This window comes from Camarhynchus parvulus, chromosome 3, assembly GCF_901933205.1.
Source record: "Camarhynchus parvulus chromosome 3, STF_HiC, whole genome shotgun sequence".
Lineage (NCBI taxonomy): Eukaryota > Metazoa > Chordata > Aves > Passeriformes > Thraupidae > Camarhynchus > Camarhynchus parvulus.
Window position 1 is genome coordinate 111,287,638 of NC_044573.1, and position 16,635 is coordinate 111,304,272.

Consider the following 16,635-nt stretch of genomic DNA (forward strand, 5'->3'; position numbering starts at 1 on the left):
ATTTGTTCTTTATAGAAATTTCTTCCTCCTTTATTTATTTGGAGTAAGAAATCTTGAATTTGTTGTTTTCAGAGATTTCTTACTCCTGTATTTATTTATGTGAAGTAAAAAAAGCTGAATTTGTTGTTTACAGAAATTTTTTCTTCCTTTATTTATTTATGTGGAGTAGGAAATCCTGAATTTGTTGTTTACAGAAACTTTTTCCTTCTTTATTTATGTGAAGTAAGAAAACCTGAATTTGTTCTTTACAGAAATTTCTTCCTCCTTTATTTATGTGGAGGAAGAAATTTCTATAAAGAACAAATTCAGGATTTCCTACTCCACATAAATAAATTTGTTATTTACAGAAACTTTTTCCTTCTTAATTTATGTGGAGCAGGAAATCCTGAATTTGTTCCTTATTGAAATTTCTTTCTCCATTATTTATTTGGAGTAATAAAACCTGAATTTGTTGTTTACAGAAACTTTTTCCTTCCTCCTTTATTTATTTATATGGAGTAAAAAGTCCTGAATTTGTTCTTTACAGAAAAAATTTCCTTCTTTAATTATGTGGAGTAATAAAACCTGAATTTGTTATTTACAGAAATTTCTCCTTCCATTATTTATGTGGAGCAAGAAAACCTGAATTTATTGTTTATAACAATTTCTTTTTCCTTTATTTATGTGGAGCAAGAAAACCTGAATTTATTGTTTATAAGAAATTTTTTTCTTTATTTATTTACGTGGAGTAGGAAATCCTGAATTTGTTGTTTACAGGAATTTTCTTCCTCCTTATTTATGTCGAGTAAAAAAATCCTGAATTTGTATTTCATAGAAATTTTATTTATGTGGAGTAAGAAATCCTGAATTTGATGTTTACAGGAATTTCTTATTTATTTATGTGGAGTGAGAAAACCTGAATTTGTTCTTTGTGGAAATTTCTTCCTCCTTTATTTATTTGGAGTAATAAAACCTGGATTTTTTTGTTTACAGAAATTTCTTACTCCTTTTATTTATTTATGTGGAGTAAGAAATCCTGAATTTGTTGTTTACAGAAATTCCTTCTTCCTTTATTTCTGTAGAGCAAGAAAACCTGAATTTCCCCCATTTTTCCCATTTTATTGACATAATTATGAACTTTTTCCTGGAAATTCCTGCCAGGAATTCCCTTGGAGGTGAACTCAGCTCCAGGCTGGCTGTGTAGGGTTAAATTAATCACATTAATTAATCACCCCCAGCAATTAACCATCAATCAGGAATTATCCCTGAAAATGGCAGGGATAAGCTCCCAGCAGGAGCTTTGCAAAAGTCAGGAAAAAACCAAATTTAGGGGAAAACACAGAAAATAAAAAACCATTGGCAGCTGTGAGTTGATTTTTGGTGTTTGCACACACACTGCAGCTGGTTGTGGAGCAGAACTGGAGGAGCCTACCTGGATCTGGGTGGCACAGATGGAATGGAGGGCAGATTTTGGTGATTTGGGGTGATTTGGGTGTTTTTTGGTGATTTTGGGTGTTTCTGGTTGCAGGCTGAAGACCAAAACCTGTCCCAGTATGATCAGCTGTGAGTTGATTTTTGGTGTTTCCCCACAAACTGCAGCTGGTTGTGTTTAATTCTTCTGCCTGGATCTGTGTGGCACAGATGGAAAAGAGGACAGATTTGGGTGATTTTGGGTGTTTTTTGGTGATTTTGGGTATTTCTGGTTGCAGGCTGAAGACCAAACCCTCAGCCAGGTACGGGCAGCTGTGAGTTGATTTTTGGTGTTTGCACACAAACTGCAGCTGGTTGTGTTTAATTCTTCTGCCAGGATCTGTGTGGCACAGGTGGAAAAGAGGACAGATTTTGGTGATTTGGGTGTTTTTTGGTGATTTTGGGTGTTTCTGGTTGCAGGCTGAAGACCAAACCCTCAGCCAGGCACGAGCAGCTGTGAGTTGATTTTTGGTGTTTGCACAGACTGTTTGTGTAGCAGAACTGAAGGAACCCGCCAGGATCTCTGTGTCACAGGTGGAAAGGAGGGCAGATTTTGGTGGTTTTTGGTGTTTTGGTTTTTTTGCTGGGTCCCACCCTGCAGCGCTGTGTTCTTCTGCCAGGACTGTGTGGCCGGTGACATCATGCGCGAGCAAACCTCAGCCCCGCCGGCAGTTCCGGAAGGTTCTGCTGCCAAAGCTCAAGGCCAAGCCCATCAGGACGGCCAGTGGGGTGAGACAAAAGGGATCTCCCCTCCTTCCCCCACCCCCTCCCTGCTCCCTGCCCAAAATTTGGGTTAAATCCCCACCCAAAAGCCGTGGTGGCGTTGCCTTTTCAACACAGGGAGAATTTTAGGGGAAAATTCCTTCCTTGGAGGTTTTCCTGTGGTTGCTGCATCCCTGGAGGTGTCCAGGGAAGGGTTGGAGCACCCTGAGATAGTGCAGGGTGTTGGGATTGGGATTTAAGGTCCTTCCAACCCAAAATATCCTGAGATCCCATGAGGAAAAAGGAGAATTGTGTCCTAGTCCCTGTGGGTCTTCTCAGCCGAGCAGTTAAATCAATTTCCTGTAAATCACCTAAATCCTCATATCAGACCCAGATTTGTACTGAAACCCCCTCAATCTCCATATCAGACTCCAGTTTATACTGAAACCACCTAAATCCTCATATCAGACCACAATTTATTCTGAAACCACCTAATTCTTCATATAGACCCAAATTGACACTGAAACCACCCAATTCTTTATATCAGACCCCAATTTATACTGAAATCTCCTAAATCTCCATCTCAGACCTCAATTTATACTGAAACCACCTAATTTTTTATATGAGACCTAATTCTTTATATCAAACCCCAATTTAACACCCCAAAACTGAAACACCTTAACAACAATTTGTATATCAGACCCCAGTTTATACTGAAACCATGTATTTTCATATAGACCCCAAGAACCATGTAATTCTCATATCATTATATCAAATTTAACTAACCACTCACCCCATTTATTCTAAATTTTTTATCAACCAATTTATTCTGAAACCACCTAATTCTTTATATCAGACCCCAGTTTATTCTGAAACCACCTAAATTTCCATATCAGACCCCAATTTATTCTGAAACCACCTAATTCTTTATATCAGACCCCAATTTACACTGAAACCACCTAAATCTCCACATCAGACCCCAATTTACACTGAAACCACTCAATTCTCCATATCAGACCCCAATTTATACTGAAACCACACAATTCTTTATATCAGATCCAATTCTTTATATCAGGCCCCAGTTTACACTGAAACCACCTAAATTTCCACATCAGACCCCAATTTATTCTGAAACCACCAAAATCTCCATATCAGACACCAATTTATACTGAAAACACCTAATTTTTTATATCAGACCTAATTCTTTATATCAGACCCCAATTTACACTGAAACCAGCTGATTCTGTATATCAGACCCCACTTTATACTGAAACCACCTAATTCTCCATATCAGACCCCAATTTATACTGAAACCACCTAATTCTTTATATCAGACCCCAATTTCTTCTGAAACCATCTAATTTTTTATATCAGACCCCAATTTACACTGAAACCACTGAATTCTTTGATATCAGACCCTATTTATACTGGAACCACTTAAATTTCCATATCAAACCCTAATTTATACTGAAACCACCTAATTTTTTCTATTAGACCTAATTCTTTATATCAGACCCCAATTTATACTGAAATCCCCTAATTCTCCATATCAGACCCCAGTTTTTACTAAAACCACATAAATCTCCTTATCAGACCCCAGTTTATACTGAAACCACTCAGTTCTCCATATCAGACCCCCAAAAATTTATCCATTCATTTATTACTTATCCATATTATGAAACCCAAGAACATTAAATAATATTTAATAGAATTCATTAAGCATTCCTATTTCTTTCTGGCTTTGTTTACCCCTTCAAAGCTTAACCCACATTAGTTTTATCACAGAACATCCCTAAAACAACCCCACAGATGCCCCCAGCACCCCCAGCCTTACAAGAAACGGTTGAATTTTGGTAATTTTGGGGGTAATTCCTGCAATTTCCCTGGCAGATCGCCGTGGTGGCCGTGATGTGCAAACCCCACCGGTGTCCCCACATCAACTTCACCGGGAACATCTGTGTGTGAGTACTGGGGGAAGCTCAGGTCTCGGTGGCTGTGCAAACAGAACTTCATTTGTACAAATTACAAACGGAATGGGGCTGCTGGGAACGTGGTTTTTTATTTTCTGAGCTGTTTTGTTTTCCACCATCAGTCCCATCCTGTGGTGATGGCAATGGGAAGATGCCAGCAGCTCACATCCCAGGCAGCGCACAAAGAATTTCATGTTACAGCTCAATTTAAAAGTTTTTTTCCAATATCACACAAAGCAAAAGCACATTGACAGCAGTTCCATCCAACCACTATCAGCACAGGTACCTTTGGTTAAAACAATGAATTATTTTCCTTATTTAGAATCCAATTCCTGCTTGTAATCCTTAAAACACAATGCACAGAGCTCCATTATTAAATTTAAAACTTCCTAATATCTCACCAGATAAACATTTCTTAGGGAATTATTCTAGACCAATATTCTAGATTATTATTGTTCCATTTGTCCTTACTTTTCTACATTTTACATCATTTTTCTGCTGATTTATCTCATGGTGCTGCTTAGCTCTGATCACAATTTTGTTGTTTCTGAGGTTGCTTTTTGCAGCTTTCCCAAAACTCTCTGATTTTATGCATTCCCACACTTTGAGCTGTTTGATTTTCCAGCATCAGTCCCATCCCATGGTTATCACAATGGGAAGATGCCAGCAGCTCACATCCCAGGCTGGAGACAAAGAATTTCATGTTACAACTCAATTTAAAAGTTTTTTGACCAATCACACAAAGCAAAAGCACATTGACAGCAGTTCCATCCAACCACTGTAAGCACAGGTACCTTTGGTTAAAACAATTAATTTATTTTGCTTATTTAGAATCCAATTCCTGCTCGTAATCCTTAAAACACAATGCACAGAGCTCCATTATTAAATTTAAAACTTCCTAATATCTCACCAGATAAACTTTTCTTAGGGAGTTATTCTAGACCAATATTCTAGATTATTATTGTTCCATTTGTCCTTACTTTTCTACATTTTACATCATTTTTCTGCTGATTTATCTCATGGCTGCTGCTGAGCTCCAACCACAGTTCTGAGCTTTCCCAAAACTCTCTGATTTTTGGATTCCCACAATTCCCCTTCTGGGTTCACCTAAAAAGAAACTTTCATAACCATGAGATTTATTCACTATTTTGTATTTCATGGCTTTACTATAAATATTTCTGCTTTTTACTTCCTTGAAGCATCTTTTTGTTTGCACTGATTCTTATATTACAGCCCAGGGTTTTTAATATTGTGAAAGCCCAGTCAGTTCATGTCCATGTAAAATAATTATTATTTCTAGAATAATGAAATGGACCCATCTGACATAGAAATAATATTAAATAAATAAGTAAATAATAATTAAATAATTATTAAATAATAATTAAATAATAATCATTAAATAAATAAATAGTAATCCAATAGATAAATAAAAATAATAATAATAAAAGGGACCTGTCTCACATATAATAATAATATTGAAATGGACCTATCATACATGCAATAAAAATTAATTAAATAAATCATAGTAATAATTAAATAATAATTTAATTAATAATAATAATATGGACCTATCTCACATATAATAACAATAATGAAATGGACCTATCATACATGTAATAATAATTAAATAAATATAAATAAATAATAATGATGATAATTTAATAATAAATAAATAATAATAATGATGACATGGACCTATCTCACATATAATAGTAATGAAATTGACCTATCATACATGTAATAATAATTAATTAAACAAATAATAAGAATAATTAAATAATAATTTCATAATAATAAATTAAGTATAATAATAATGAAATGGACCTATATCATAATTAAATAATTATTAATAATAAGCTACATGTAATAATTATCATGGTAAATACATTAATAATAATGAAATTGACCTATTTTACATGTAATAATAATTAAATGGAGCTGTCTCACATATAGTAGTAATAATAATAATCATTAAATTGACCTATCTTACATATAATAACAATAAATAAATAAATAAATAAATAAATAATTTAAGTTAATAGTAATATTAATTAAATGGACTTACATATAATAATAATTAAATGGACCTACCTTACATATAATAATAATAAAAAATAAATAATAATAAATAATAATTTAATTGGTAATTGCAATAACATAATAATAATAAATGGACTAATAATAATAATAATAATCATAATAATAACATTGACCTATCTTACATATAATAATAATTAAATGGAGCTATCTCACATATAATAATAATAATAATAATTAAATGGACCTATCTTATATATTTTAATAATAACTAACTAACTAAATAATTATTAAATAATAATTAAATAATAAATAAATAATAATCAAGTTAATAATAATAATAATTAAATGGACTTATCTTACATATAATAATTATTAAGTGGACATGCCTTACATATAATAATAATTAAATGGACCTACCTTGCACATAATAATAATAATAATTAAATAATTAAATAATAATGAAATAATAATTAAATTAATAATTAAAGTAATATTATAATAATAATAATAACAACAATAATAATAATATTAATAAAATAAATGCGCCTATCTTAATAATAATAGTAATAATACTATGGAGCTATCTCACATATAACAATGATTAAATGCACCTATCTTAATAATAATAATAATAATAATAATAATAATAATAGTAGTAGTAAAATGGACCTATCTCACATATAATAATAATTAAATGGGTCTGTCTTACATATAACAATAATAATAATAATAATAATAGTAATAATAATAGTAATAATAATAGTAGTAGTAGTAATAATAATAAATGGACCTCTCTCACATATAATAATAATAATAATAAATGGACCTCTCTCACATATAATAATAATAATAATAAATGGACCTCTCTCACAGAGTTCCCTTAGCCAAGGTGCAAAGTTTTATTTTTGGGGTCTGATGAATTCCCTTTTCTCTGCCGTGCTGTCTCCCTGGATTTTTCACATTTCCAGACTCTTTTCCCCCCTGTTTTCTGGGGAAGCTTCACCAGCAGCTTGGGGCTGAATTGTTGTGATTGATTGGAACCAAAACTGAGGAGAGGGAGCGGCCTCGAGCTGCACCAGGGCAGGTTCAGGTTGGATTTGGGAACAATTCCTGCCTGGAATGGTTTCCTAGGGAGCTTTGGAATCCCCATTCCTGAGGAATTCCAGTTCCTGTGGAAGTGGCTGCTGGGGACACAGGTCTGTCTGGGATTCCCTGGCAGGAGGGATTGGGATTTTTCCAGGGAAGAGCCAGAAGTTGTTCCAGGAGAAGTTCAGGTTGGATTTGGGAACAATTCCGTCCCCATTCCCAGAGGAATTCCCAATCCCCATGGAGGTGGCACCTGGGGACACGGATCTGGAATTCCCTGGCAGGAGGGATTGGGATTTCTCCCAAATTGTTCCAGGGGGAGTTCAGGTTGGATTTTGGGAACAATTCCTGCCCAGGGAGGTTGGGAATCCTCATTCCTGAGGAATTCCAAATCCCCATGGAAGTGGCACCTGGGGACATGGATCTGCAATTCCCTGGCAGGAGAAGTTGGGATTTCTCCCAGGGAAGAGCCAGAAGTTCTTCCAGGAGAAGTTCAGGTTGGATTTTGGGAATTCCTTAAGGGAAAGGGCTGTCCAGGGAGGTTGGGAATCTCCATTCCCAGAGGAATTCCAAATCCCTGTGGATGTGGCACTGGGAACGTGGAATTCCGTGGCAGGTGGGATTGGGATTTCTCCCAGATTGTTCCAGGTTAGTTCAGGTTGGATTTTGGGAACAATTCCCTCCCCAGTCCCAGAGGAATTCCAAACCACCTTGGAAGTCCCACCTGGGGACACGGATCTGGAATTCCCTGACAGGTGGGATTGGGATTTCTCCCAAATTGTCCCAGAGAGTTTCAGGTTGGATTTTGGGAACAATTCCTGCCCAGGGAGGGTGGGATTAATTCCTAGTCCCCATGGAAGTGGCACTTGGGGACACGGATCTGGAATTCCCTGATAGGAAAGAACTGGGATTTCTCCCAGATTGTTCCAGGGGGAGTTCAGGTTGGATTTTGGGAACAATTCTGTCCCCATTCCCAGAGGAATTCCCAATCCCCATGGAGGTGGCACCTGGGGACACGGATCTGGAATTCCCTGGCAGGAGGAATTGGGATTTGTCCCAGGAAATGGCCTCAAGTTGTTCCAGGAGAAGTTCAGGTTGGATTTTGGGAACAATTCCCTCCCCATTCCCAGAGGAATTCCAAATCACCTTGGAAGTCCCACCTGGGGACACGGATCTGGAATTCCCTGACAGGAGGGATTGGGATTTGTCCCAGATTGTTCCAGGTTGGATTTTGGGAACAATTCCTTCCCCACTTCTAGAGGAATTCCCAATCCCCATGGAAGTGGCGCTTGGGGACACGGATCTGGGATTCCCTGACAGGAGAAATTGGGATTTCTCCCAAATTGTTCCAGGGGGAGTTCAGGTTGGATTTTGGGAAAAATTCCTGCCCAGGGAGGTTGGGAATCCTCATTCCTGAGGAATTCCAAATCCCTGTGGAAGTGGCACTTGGGGGCGGATCTGGAATTCCCTGGCAGGAGAGAGTTGGGATTTCTCCCAGGGAATAGCCAGAAGTTCTTCCAGGAGAAGTTCAGGTTGGATTTTGGGAATTCCTTAAGGGAAAGGGCTGTCCAGGGTGATTGGGAATCCCCATTCCCAGAGGAATTCCAAATCCCTGTGGATGTGGCACTGGGAACGGGAATTGGAATTCGGGCAGGTGGGATTGGGATTTCTCCCAGATTGTCCCAGGTTAGTTCAGGTTGGATTTTTGGGAACAATTCCTCCCTAGTCCAGAGATTTCCAAACCACCTGGAAGTCCCACCTGGGACACGGATCTGGAATTCCCTGACAGGAGGGATTGGGATTTCTCCCAAATTGTCCCAGAGAGTTTCAGGTTGGATTTAGGGAACAATTCCTGCCCAGGGAGGGTGGGATGAATTCCTGGTCCCCATGGAAGTGGCACTTGGGGACACGGATCTGGAATTCCCTGATAGGAAAGAACTGGGATTTCTCCCAGATTGTTCCAGGTTAGTTCAAGTTGGATTTTGGGAACAATTCCCACCTGGAATGGGTTTTCCATCCCTGGCACAGCTGCCCAGGGAGGTTTGGAATCCCCACTTCCAGAGGAATTCCAAATCCCTGTGGATGTGGCACCTGGGGACACGGATCTGCAATTCCCTGATAGGAAAGAACTGGGATTTCACCCAAATTGTCCCAGGGAAGTTCAGGTTGGATTTTGGGAACAATTCCTGCCTGGGAAGGGTTTTCCATCCCTGGAGAGATCCCAAATCCCTGTGGAGGTGGCACTTGGGGACACAGGGCAGTGCTGGGGCTGGTGGCACCGGGTGCTCTCAGAGATCTTTCCCATCCTTTCTGGGATCCCATCACCCAAAGTTCCTTTTTCCATCATTTCTGAGATCCCATCACCCCAAAGTTCCTTTCCCATCATTTCTGGGATCCCATCACCCCAAAGTTCCTTTTCCCATCATTTCTGGGATCCCATCACCCCAAGGTTCCTTTTCCCATCATTTCTGGGATCCCACCACCCCAAAGTTCCTTTTTCCATCATTTCTGGGATCCCATCACCCCAAAGTTCCTTTTCCCATCATTTCTGGGATCCCATCACCCCAAAGTTCCTTTCCCATCATTTCTGGGATCCCATCACCCCAAAGTTCCTTTTCCCAGCACTCCTGGATAACCCCAGCCCTGCAGGAGCAGCCACACCACACCAAAATCTGATTTCTTTTCACCTTTTCCTCCTTTCATGGCCCAAACCCATCCTTGTGATTATTAATTTATTATTATTTTCTTTATTAATTTATATTGATTTACTCTTAATTTTAATATGTTATTCCCACCCTTGTGATTCTTAATTTATTATTATTTTCTTCATTAATTTCTATCAATTTATTATTAAATTTTTTTGGCCTCCAGCTGCCAAAATCTCCTGGAATCAGCTCAGTTTTATTCAAATTTTAAGATCAAGAACTTGGCTTATTTTGAATTTTCTTCCTCATTTCGACTCCATTCCCTTGAAATCTGATTTTGGTGATGCTTTTCTCATATTTTTATTTATTTCCAAACATTCCCTGCCGTGAATCCATGAAATTTTCCAGGTAATTCTGTGTCTAAACCAGCTTGGACTGCACAAATTGCCAGCAAATGAATGTGGGCGTGGTGATTTAATAATTAATTGATAATTAATTTGATAATGATGGTGGATGATGGGGTGAGCTGGCAGTGAGGAAATAAATCAATGATCAGGGAATAAAATCTCAATTATCCCCAAATCAATCAATCAATGATCAGGGAATAAAATCTCAATTATCCCAAAAATCAATGATCAGGGAATAAAATCTCACTTATCCCCAAATCAATCAATCAATGATCAGGGAATAAAATCTCAATTATCCCCAAACAACAACAGGGAATAAAATCTCAATACAAACAATCAATGATCAGGGAATAAAATAATTATCTGAAAATTAATATCAGGGAATAAAATCTCAATCTGAAATCAATAATAGGGATAAAATTCACTTATCCCAACAAAACAGGAATAAAATCTCAATTATCCCAAAAATCAATCAATAATCAGGGAATAAAATCTCAATTATCCCCAAAATCAATCAATCAATAATCAGGGAATAAAATCTCAATTATCCCCAAAATCAATCAATGATCAGGGAATAAAATCTCAATTATCGAAAAATCAATGATCAGGGAATAAAATCTCAATTATCCCCAAAATCAATCAATGATCAGGGAATAAAATCTCAATTATCCCAAAAAATCAATAATCAGGGAATAAAATCCAATACCGAAAAACAATCAATAATCAGGGAAAAAATCTCATTATAAAATCAATAATCAGGGATAAAATCATATCCAAAACAATCAATCATAATCAGGGATAAAATCTCAATTATCCCCAAAATCAATCAATCAATGATCAGGGGAATAAAACTCAATTATCCCCAAAATAATCTAATGATCAGGGAATAAAATTCAATTATAAAACAAGATCAGGGATAACAAAATAACAAAAACTCCAAACAATCCCCAAAATAAATAAAAATAACATAGGAAAACCAAAAAATAAAAAATAATCCCTAAAATAATGGAATAAAATTCAATTATCCCAAAATCAATAATCAGGGAATAATCAATACCCAAAAATCAATCAATGTCAGGGTAAAATCATCCTAAAAAATAAGGAATAAAAATACACAAGAAGGGAAATAAAGGAAAAAATATATGATCAGGGGATTTAAATAAAAAAAGAAAATCTCAATTATCCCCAAAATCAATCAATGATCAGGGAATAAAATCTCAATTATCCCCAAAATCAATCAATCAATGATCAGGGAATAAAATCTCAATTATCCCCAAAATCAATCAATCAATTATCAGTTTATTAAAGTGATGCTCTTGAGAGAATTCTAGAAAACACTCAAATTATGAAATTATTCTTTTTAAATCAATTAATTTGTGTGTAAATGTTGCCCCAAAACTTTTATGGCTGCTCCCTAAAACATAATGGAACATGCCAGGAATATTTTCATGGATTTTGCTTCCAGAAAGTCTCACTGGCTTGTTTCAGGTCTCATTCTCATTCAAATTCATTCAAAATCATTAAATTTTCAGCTACATGTCACAGCAATTATTGGAATTTTGAGTTTAATTCCTGGGTTTTTCTGGTTTTTTCTCCTTCAGGTACTGCCCAGGGGGCCCTGACTCTGATTTTGAATATTCCACCCAGTCCTACACAGGATATGAGGTTCTGATTTCTTCAGTTTTCTCTATTTTTTGTTTTCTTTTTTTTTTTTTATTTCTTTATTTTTCATTATATTTTTTGTTTTATTTATTTATTTTTTTATTTCTTTATTTTTCATTATTTTTTGTTTTATTTATTTAATTAATTTCTTTATTTTTAATTATTTTTTTGTTTTATTTATTTATTTTATTTCTTTATTTTTCTTTTTTTGTTTGTATTTTTCTTTTATTTATTTATTTTCTTTATTTTTCTTTTTTTGTTTGTATTTTTCATTTATTTATTTATTTTCTTTATTTTTCTTTTTTTTGTTTTATTTCTTTATTTATTTAATTTCTTTATTTTTCATGATACTTTTTGTTTTATTTATTTATTTAATTAATTTCTTTATTTTTCATTATTTTTTGTTTTATTTATTTATTTTTTAATTTCTTAATTTTTCTTTTTTTTTGGTTTTTTTTTATTTATTTATTTATTTATTTATTTTTATTTTCTTTATTTTCTTTTTTTTATTTATTTGTTTATTTATTTTATTTCTTTATTTTTCTTTTTTGTTTTATTTATTTTTATTTTTTTATTTCTTTATTTTTCATTATTTTTTGTTTTATTTATTTATTTATTTAATTTTTTTTTTTTTTTTATTTTTTTTTGTTTTTTTATTTTTTTATTTTTTTTTTTTTTTGTTTTATTTATTTTTATTTCTTTATTTTTCATTATTTTTTTGTTTTATTTATTTATTTAATTTCTTTATTTTCATTTTTTTGTTTTATTTATTTATTTACTTTATTTTTCATTATTTTTTTGTTTTATTTATTTTTTTATTTCTTTATTTTTCTTTTTTTTGTTTTATTTATTTATTTATTTTCTTTATTTTTCATTATTTTATTTATTTTTTTATATTTATTTTATTTCTTTATTTTTCATTATTTTTTGTTTTATTTATTTATTTTATTTTTTTATTTTTTTTTTTTTTTTTTTTTATTTATTTATGTAATTTCTTTATTTTTCATTATTTTTTGTTTTATTTATTTATTTATTTTTTAATTTCTTTATTTTTCATTATTTTTTTGTTTTATTTATTTATTTTTATTTCTTTATTTTTCTTTTTTTTTTTTTTTATTTTTTTTTTTTTTTTTTTTTTTTTTTTTTTTATTTATTTATTTATTTTCTTTATTTTCATTATTTTTTGTTTTATTTATTTATTTATTTAATTTCTTTTTTTTTTCTTTTTTTTGTTTTATTTATTTTTATTTCTTTATTTTTCATTATTTATTTATTTATTTATTTATTTATGTTTATTTCTTTATTTTTCATTATTTTTTGGGGTTTTTCCAGCATTTCCTTAAGCCTGGCTTTGCCTTAGGCTGGGTTTTATTGCTGCTGCTCTCTCCTGTTGCAGGAATAAAACAAAAAATAAAACACAAAAATCAAACCCAAAAAACCCAAAATAAACTTTGATAAACTTCAGCTTCCAAAGCAGCTCAGTTGCAATAATTGCAATAATTAATTCCCATGATTTCATTGTGTTATTTGTAATTATTCCAATGACAAGAATTTGAAATTCAAATTTTAAAAATTGTGTAAGAAAAGCCTTCAAACACAGAGCTATGGAGAGGTTCCTACAGCAGTAAAAAAATAGAAATTTTGATTAAAAAACCTCATTTTTAAATACCTCTGAAATTAAATGAATTCCCTTTTATCTGTGATAAAATGAAAAAATGGGAATTGTCAAGAGAATCCAGGGTACAAAAGGAGCTTGAAAATCTCCTTAAAATATTATTAATAAGCTTCCATCAGCTGCTGATTAAAAAAATGATTTCATTTTTAATTTTAATTGAAGGAATAAGTTGAATTTAGGAAGATGTGAAGCCCAGACTGAGTCTAAGAGTAATTTTAAAAACATTTTGGTAACATTTTTGTGACTCACTGTGGAAGTTTTTTTAGCTTGGAGAACGCTAAAAATATTGGAATAATTTGGAATATTCCAAAATGTTGGAATTTCATTGGAATGCAAACACTAAAAATGGAATAATTGTGGTGATGTTGCAATCTCAGGGTAAAAATGTTGGATTTTTTAAAGGATTTAAGGAGCCAAATTCGTATTTAAAATTTTACAGAATTCTGATTTGTGGGTTTGGTGGTTTTGGGTCAATGAGGATTTGAAGTTTTCAGCATTTTGGGGTTTTTTAAAGTGTTCTTTTTGGGAATAAAAGTTTCTAAAATGGATTTTTGGGTGTTTTTCAGCCAACATCCATGAGGGCCATCCGGGCTCGCTACGATCCCTTCCTGCAGACCAGGCACAGAGTGGAGCAGGTACAATTCCCCTGAAATTTGGGATGCAAAAAAAAATCAGAATTATTTCCATTGCTTGAACTGGTGGGCTGCAGAAATTAAAAATGAAAAAATGAATTAAAAAATCAAAAATTCAAAAATTCAAACATTCAAAAATTCAAAATCAAAAAATTTAAAAATTCAAAAAATTCAAAATTCAAAATTCAAAATTCCAAAATTCCAAAATCAAAAAAAATTTAAAGATTTTAAAATTTAAAATTAAAAAATTCAATTTCTAGAGTTAAATTGATACATTTTCAGCTGTCCAACTCTCATTTCCATGAAAGAAATGGTGAATTTTGAACCTTTCCTAAGGTCTGTGCTGTGCAAAACCTGATTTTTAATAATTATTCCAAAATGATTTTTATTTGGGGGTTTTTTGGAGAGTTGGGTGTGAAAAGTTTCTCAATCCTGTTCTGTTTTGATCAGGTTTTTCTGTATCTCTAAATCCATTGGGAAATTCTCCATGAATTCAGTATTTTCTCCCTCAGGATTTTGAGGATTAAAGGAAATTTTAAGGATTAAAGGAAATTCAAAGAATTTTTTGCCCAATTTAGGTCATTTAAAGTGGAACCTGCCACTCAAATAATTCTGATTTTTCAGGAAAAACCTCTTCAATACCTGCACTAAGTTCTTACAATAAAAAAACAACTTTTGAGGGTTTTTTTACAAAGAAAAGTGATTTTAAAAAACCTTTACAAAACCATCGATTTCACTCATAAAACAACCAAAAAACCCAAATGCAGCTTAAGAAAATCAAGAATTACAGAGAAATCCTTTGGAGAAATCCCTAACTGATGGTTTTTCCTGTGATATTTTGAATTTTTCAGCTGAAGCAGCTGGGCCACAGCGTGGACAAAGTGGAATTCATCGTCATGGGCGGAACGTTCATGGCCTTGCCGGAGGATTACAGAGATTATTTCATCAGGAACCTGCACGACGCCCTGACGGGCCACACGTCCAGCAGCGTGCCAGAGGCTGTCAGGTGAGGAGTTATTCCCAATTTAAATTATTTATTCTTTAAAAACAACGAGGAAAATATTATTTTTTTGAAAATATGTGGTTTTTGAGTACTGAATATTCCAATAACATGGCAGAGGCTGTCAGGTGAGGAGTTATTCCCAATTTAAGTTATTTATTCTTTAAAAACAACGAGGAAAATATTATTTTTTTGAAAATATGTGGTTTTTGAGTACTGAATATTCCAATAACATGGCAGAGGCTGTCAGGTGAGGAGTTATTCCCAGTTTAAATTGTTTATTCTTTGAAAACAATGAGAAAAATTTTTTATTTTTTTAAAAATCTGGTTTTGGGGCACTGAATATGCCAGTAATAGCAGAGGCTGTCAGGTGAGGAGATATCCACAGTTTAAATTATTTATTCTTTAAAAACAACGAGGAAAATCCGATTTTTTGGAGGTTTTTTTGAAAATATCTGGGTTTTGGGCACTGAATATTCCAATAACGTGGCAGAGGCTGTCAGGTGAACAATTATTCCCAGTTTAAATTGTTTATTCTTTGAAAACAATGAGGAAAATATTATTTTTGGAAAAAGTGTGGGTTTTGGGCACTGAATATTCCAACAATGTGGCAGAGGCTGTCAGGAGAGGAATTGTTCCCAGTTTAAATTATTTATTCTTTAAAAATAATGAGAAAAATTCTTTATTTTTTTTTAAATGTGGTTTTCGGGCGCTGAATATTCCAGTAATAGCCGAGGCTGTCAGGTGAGCAATTATCCCCAGTTCAAATTGTTTATTCTTTAAAGACAATGAGGAAAATCCTTATTTTTTTAAAAAGTGTGGGTTTTGGGCATTGAATATTCCAATAACATGGCAGAGGCTGTCAGGAGAGGAATTATTTCCAGTTTAAATTGTTTATTCTTTAAAAACAATGAGGAAAATATTATTTCTTGAAAAAGTGTGGTTTTTGGGCACTGAATATTCCAACAATGGGACAGAGGCTGGCAGGAGAGGAGATATTCCCAGTTTAAGTTATTTATTCTTTAAAAACAGTGAGGAAAATCCTTATTTTTTTTTAATATGTGTTTTGGGCACTGAATGCTCCAATAACATGGCAGAGGCTGTCAGGTGAGGAATTATTCCCAGTTTAAATTATTTATTCTTTGAAAACAATGAGGAAAATCCGATTTTTTTGGAGGTTTTTTTGAAAATATGTGGGTTTTGAGCACTGAATATTCCAACAACATAGCAGAGCCTGTCAGGAGAGGAATTATTTCCAGTTTAAATTGTTTATTCTTTAAAAACAATGAGGAAAATATTATTTTTTGAAAAAGTTTGGTTTTGAGCACTGAATATTCCAATAACATAGCAGAGGCTGTCAGGTGAGG

At 33.5% G+C, this 16,635-nt stretch overlaps 1 protein-coding gene across 1 annotated transcript in view; it reads left to right on the forward strand.

Annotated features, from left to right (window-relative positions):
- Positions 1-2,114: 2,114 nt before the first annotated feature.
- The window catches only part of ELP3 (elongator acetyltransferase complex subunit 3), a 101,331-nt gene continuing 86,810 nt past the window's right edge, over positions 2,115-16,635 (forward strand). Inside the window, 5 exon segments of the mRNA XM_030944790.1 lie at positions 2,115-2,178; positions 4,042-4,112; positions 11,901-11,964; positions 14,203-14,271; positions 15,120-15,274. Of these exon segments, the coding sequence (XP_030800650.1) occupies positions 4,060-4,112; positions 11,901-11,964; positions 14,203-14,271; positions 15,120-15,274 (341 nt within the window). The 5' untranslated portion in view covers positions 2,115-2,178; positions 4,042-4,059.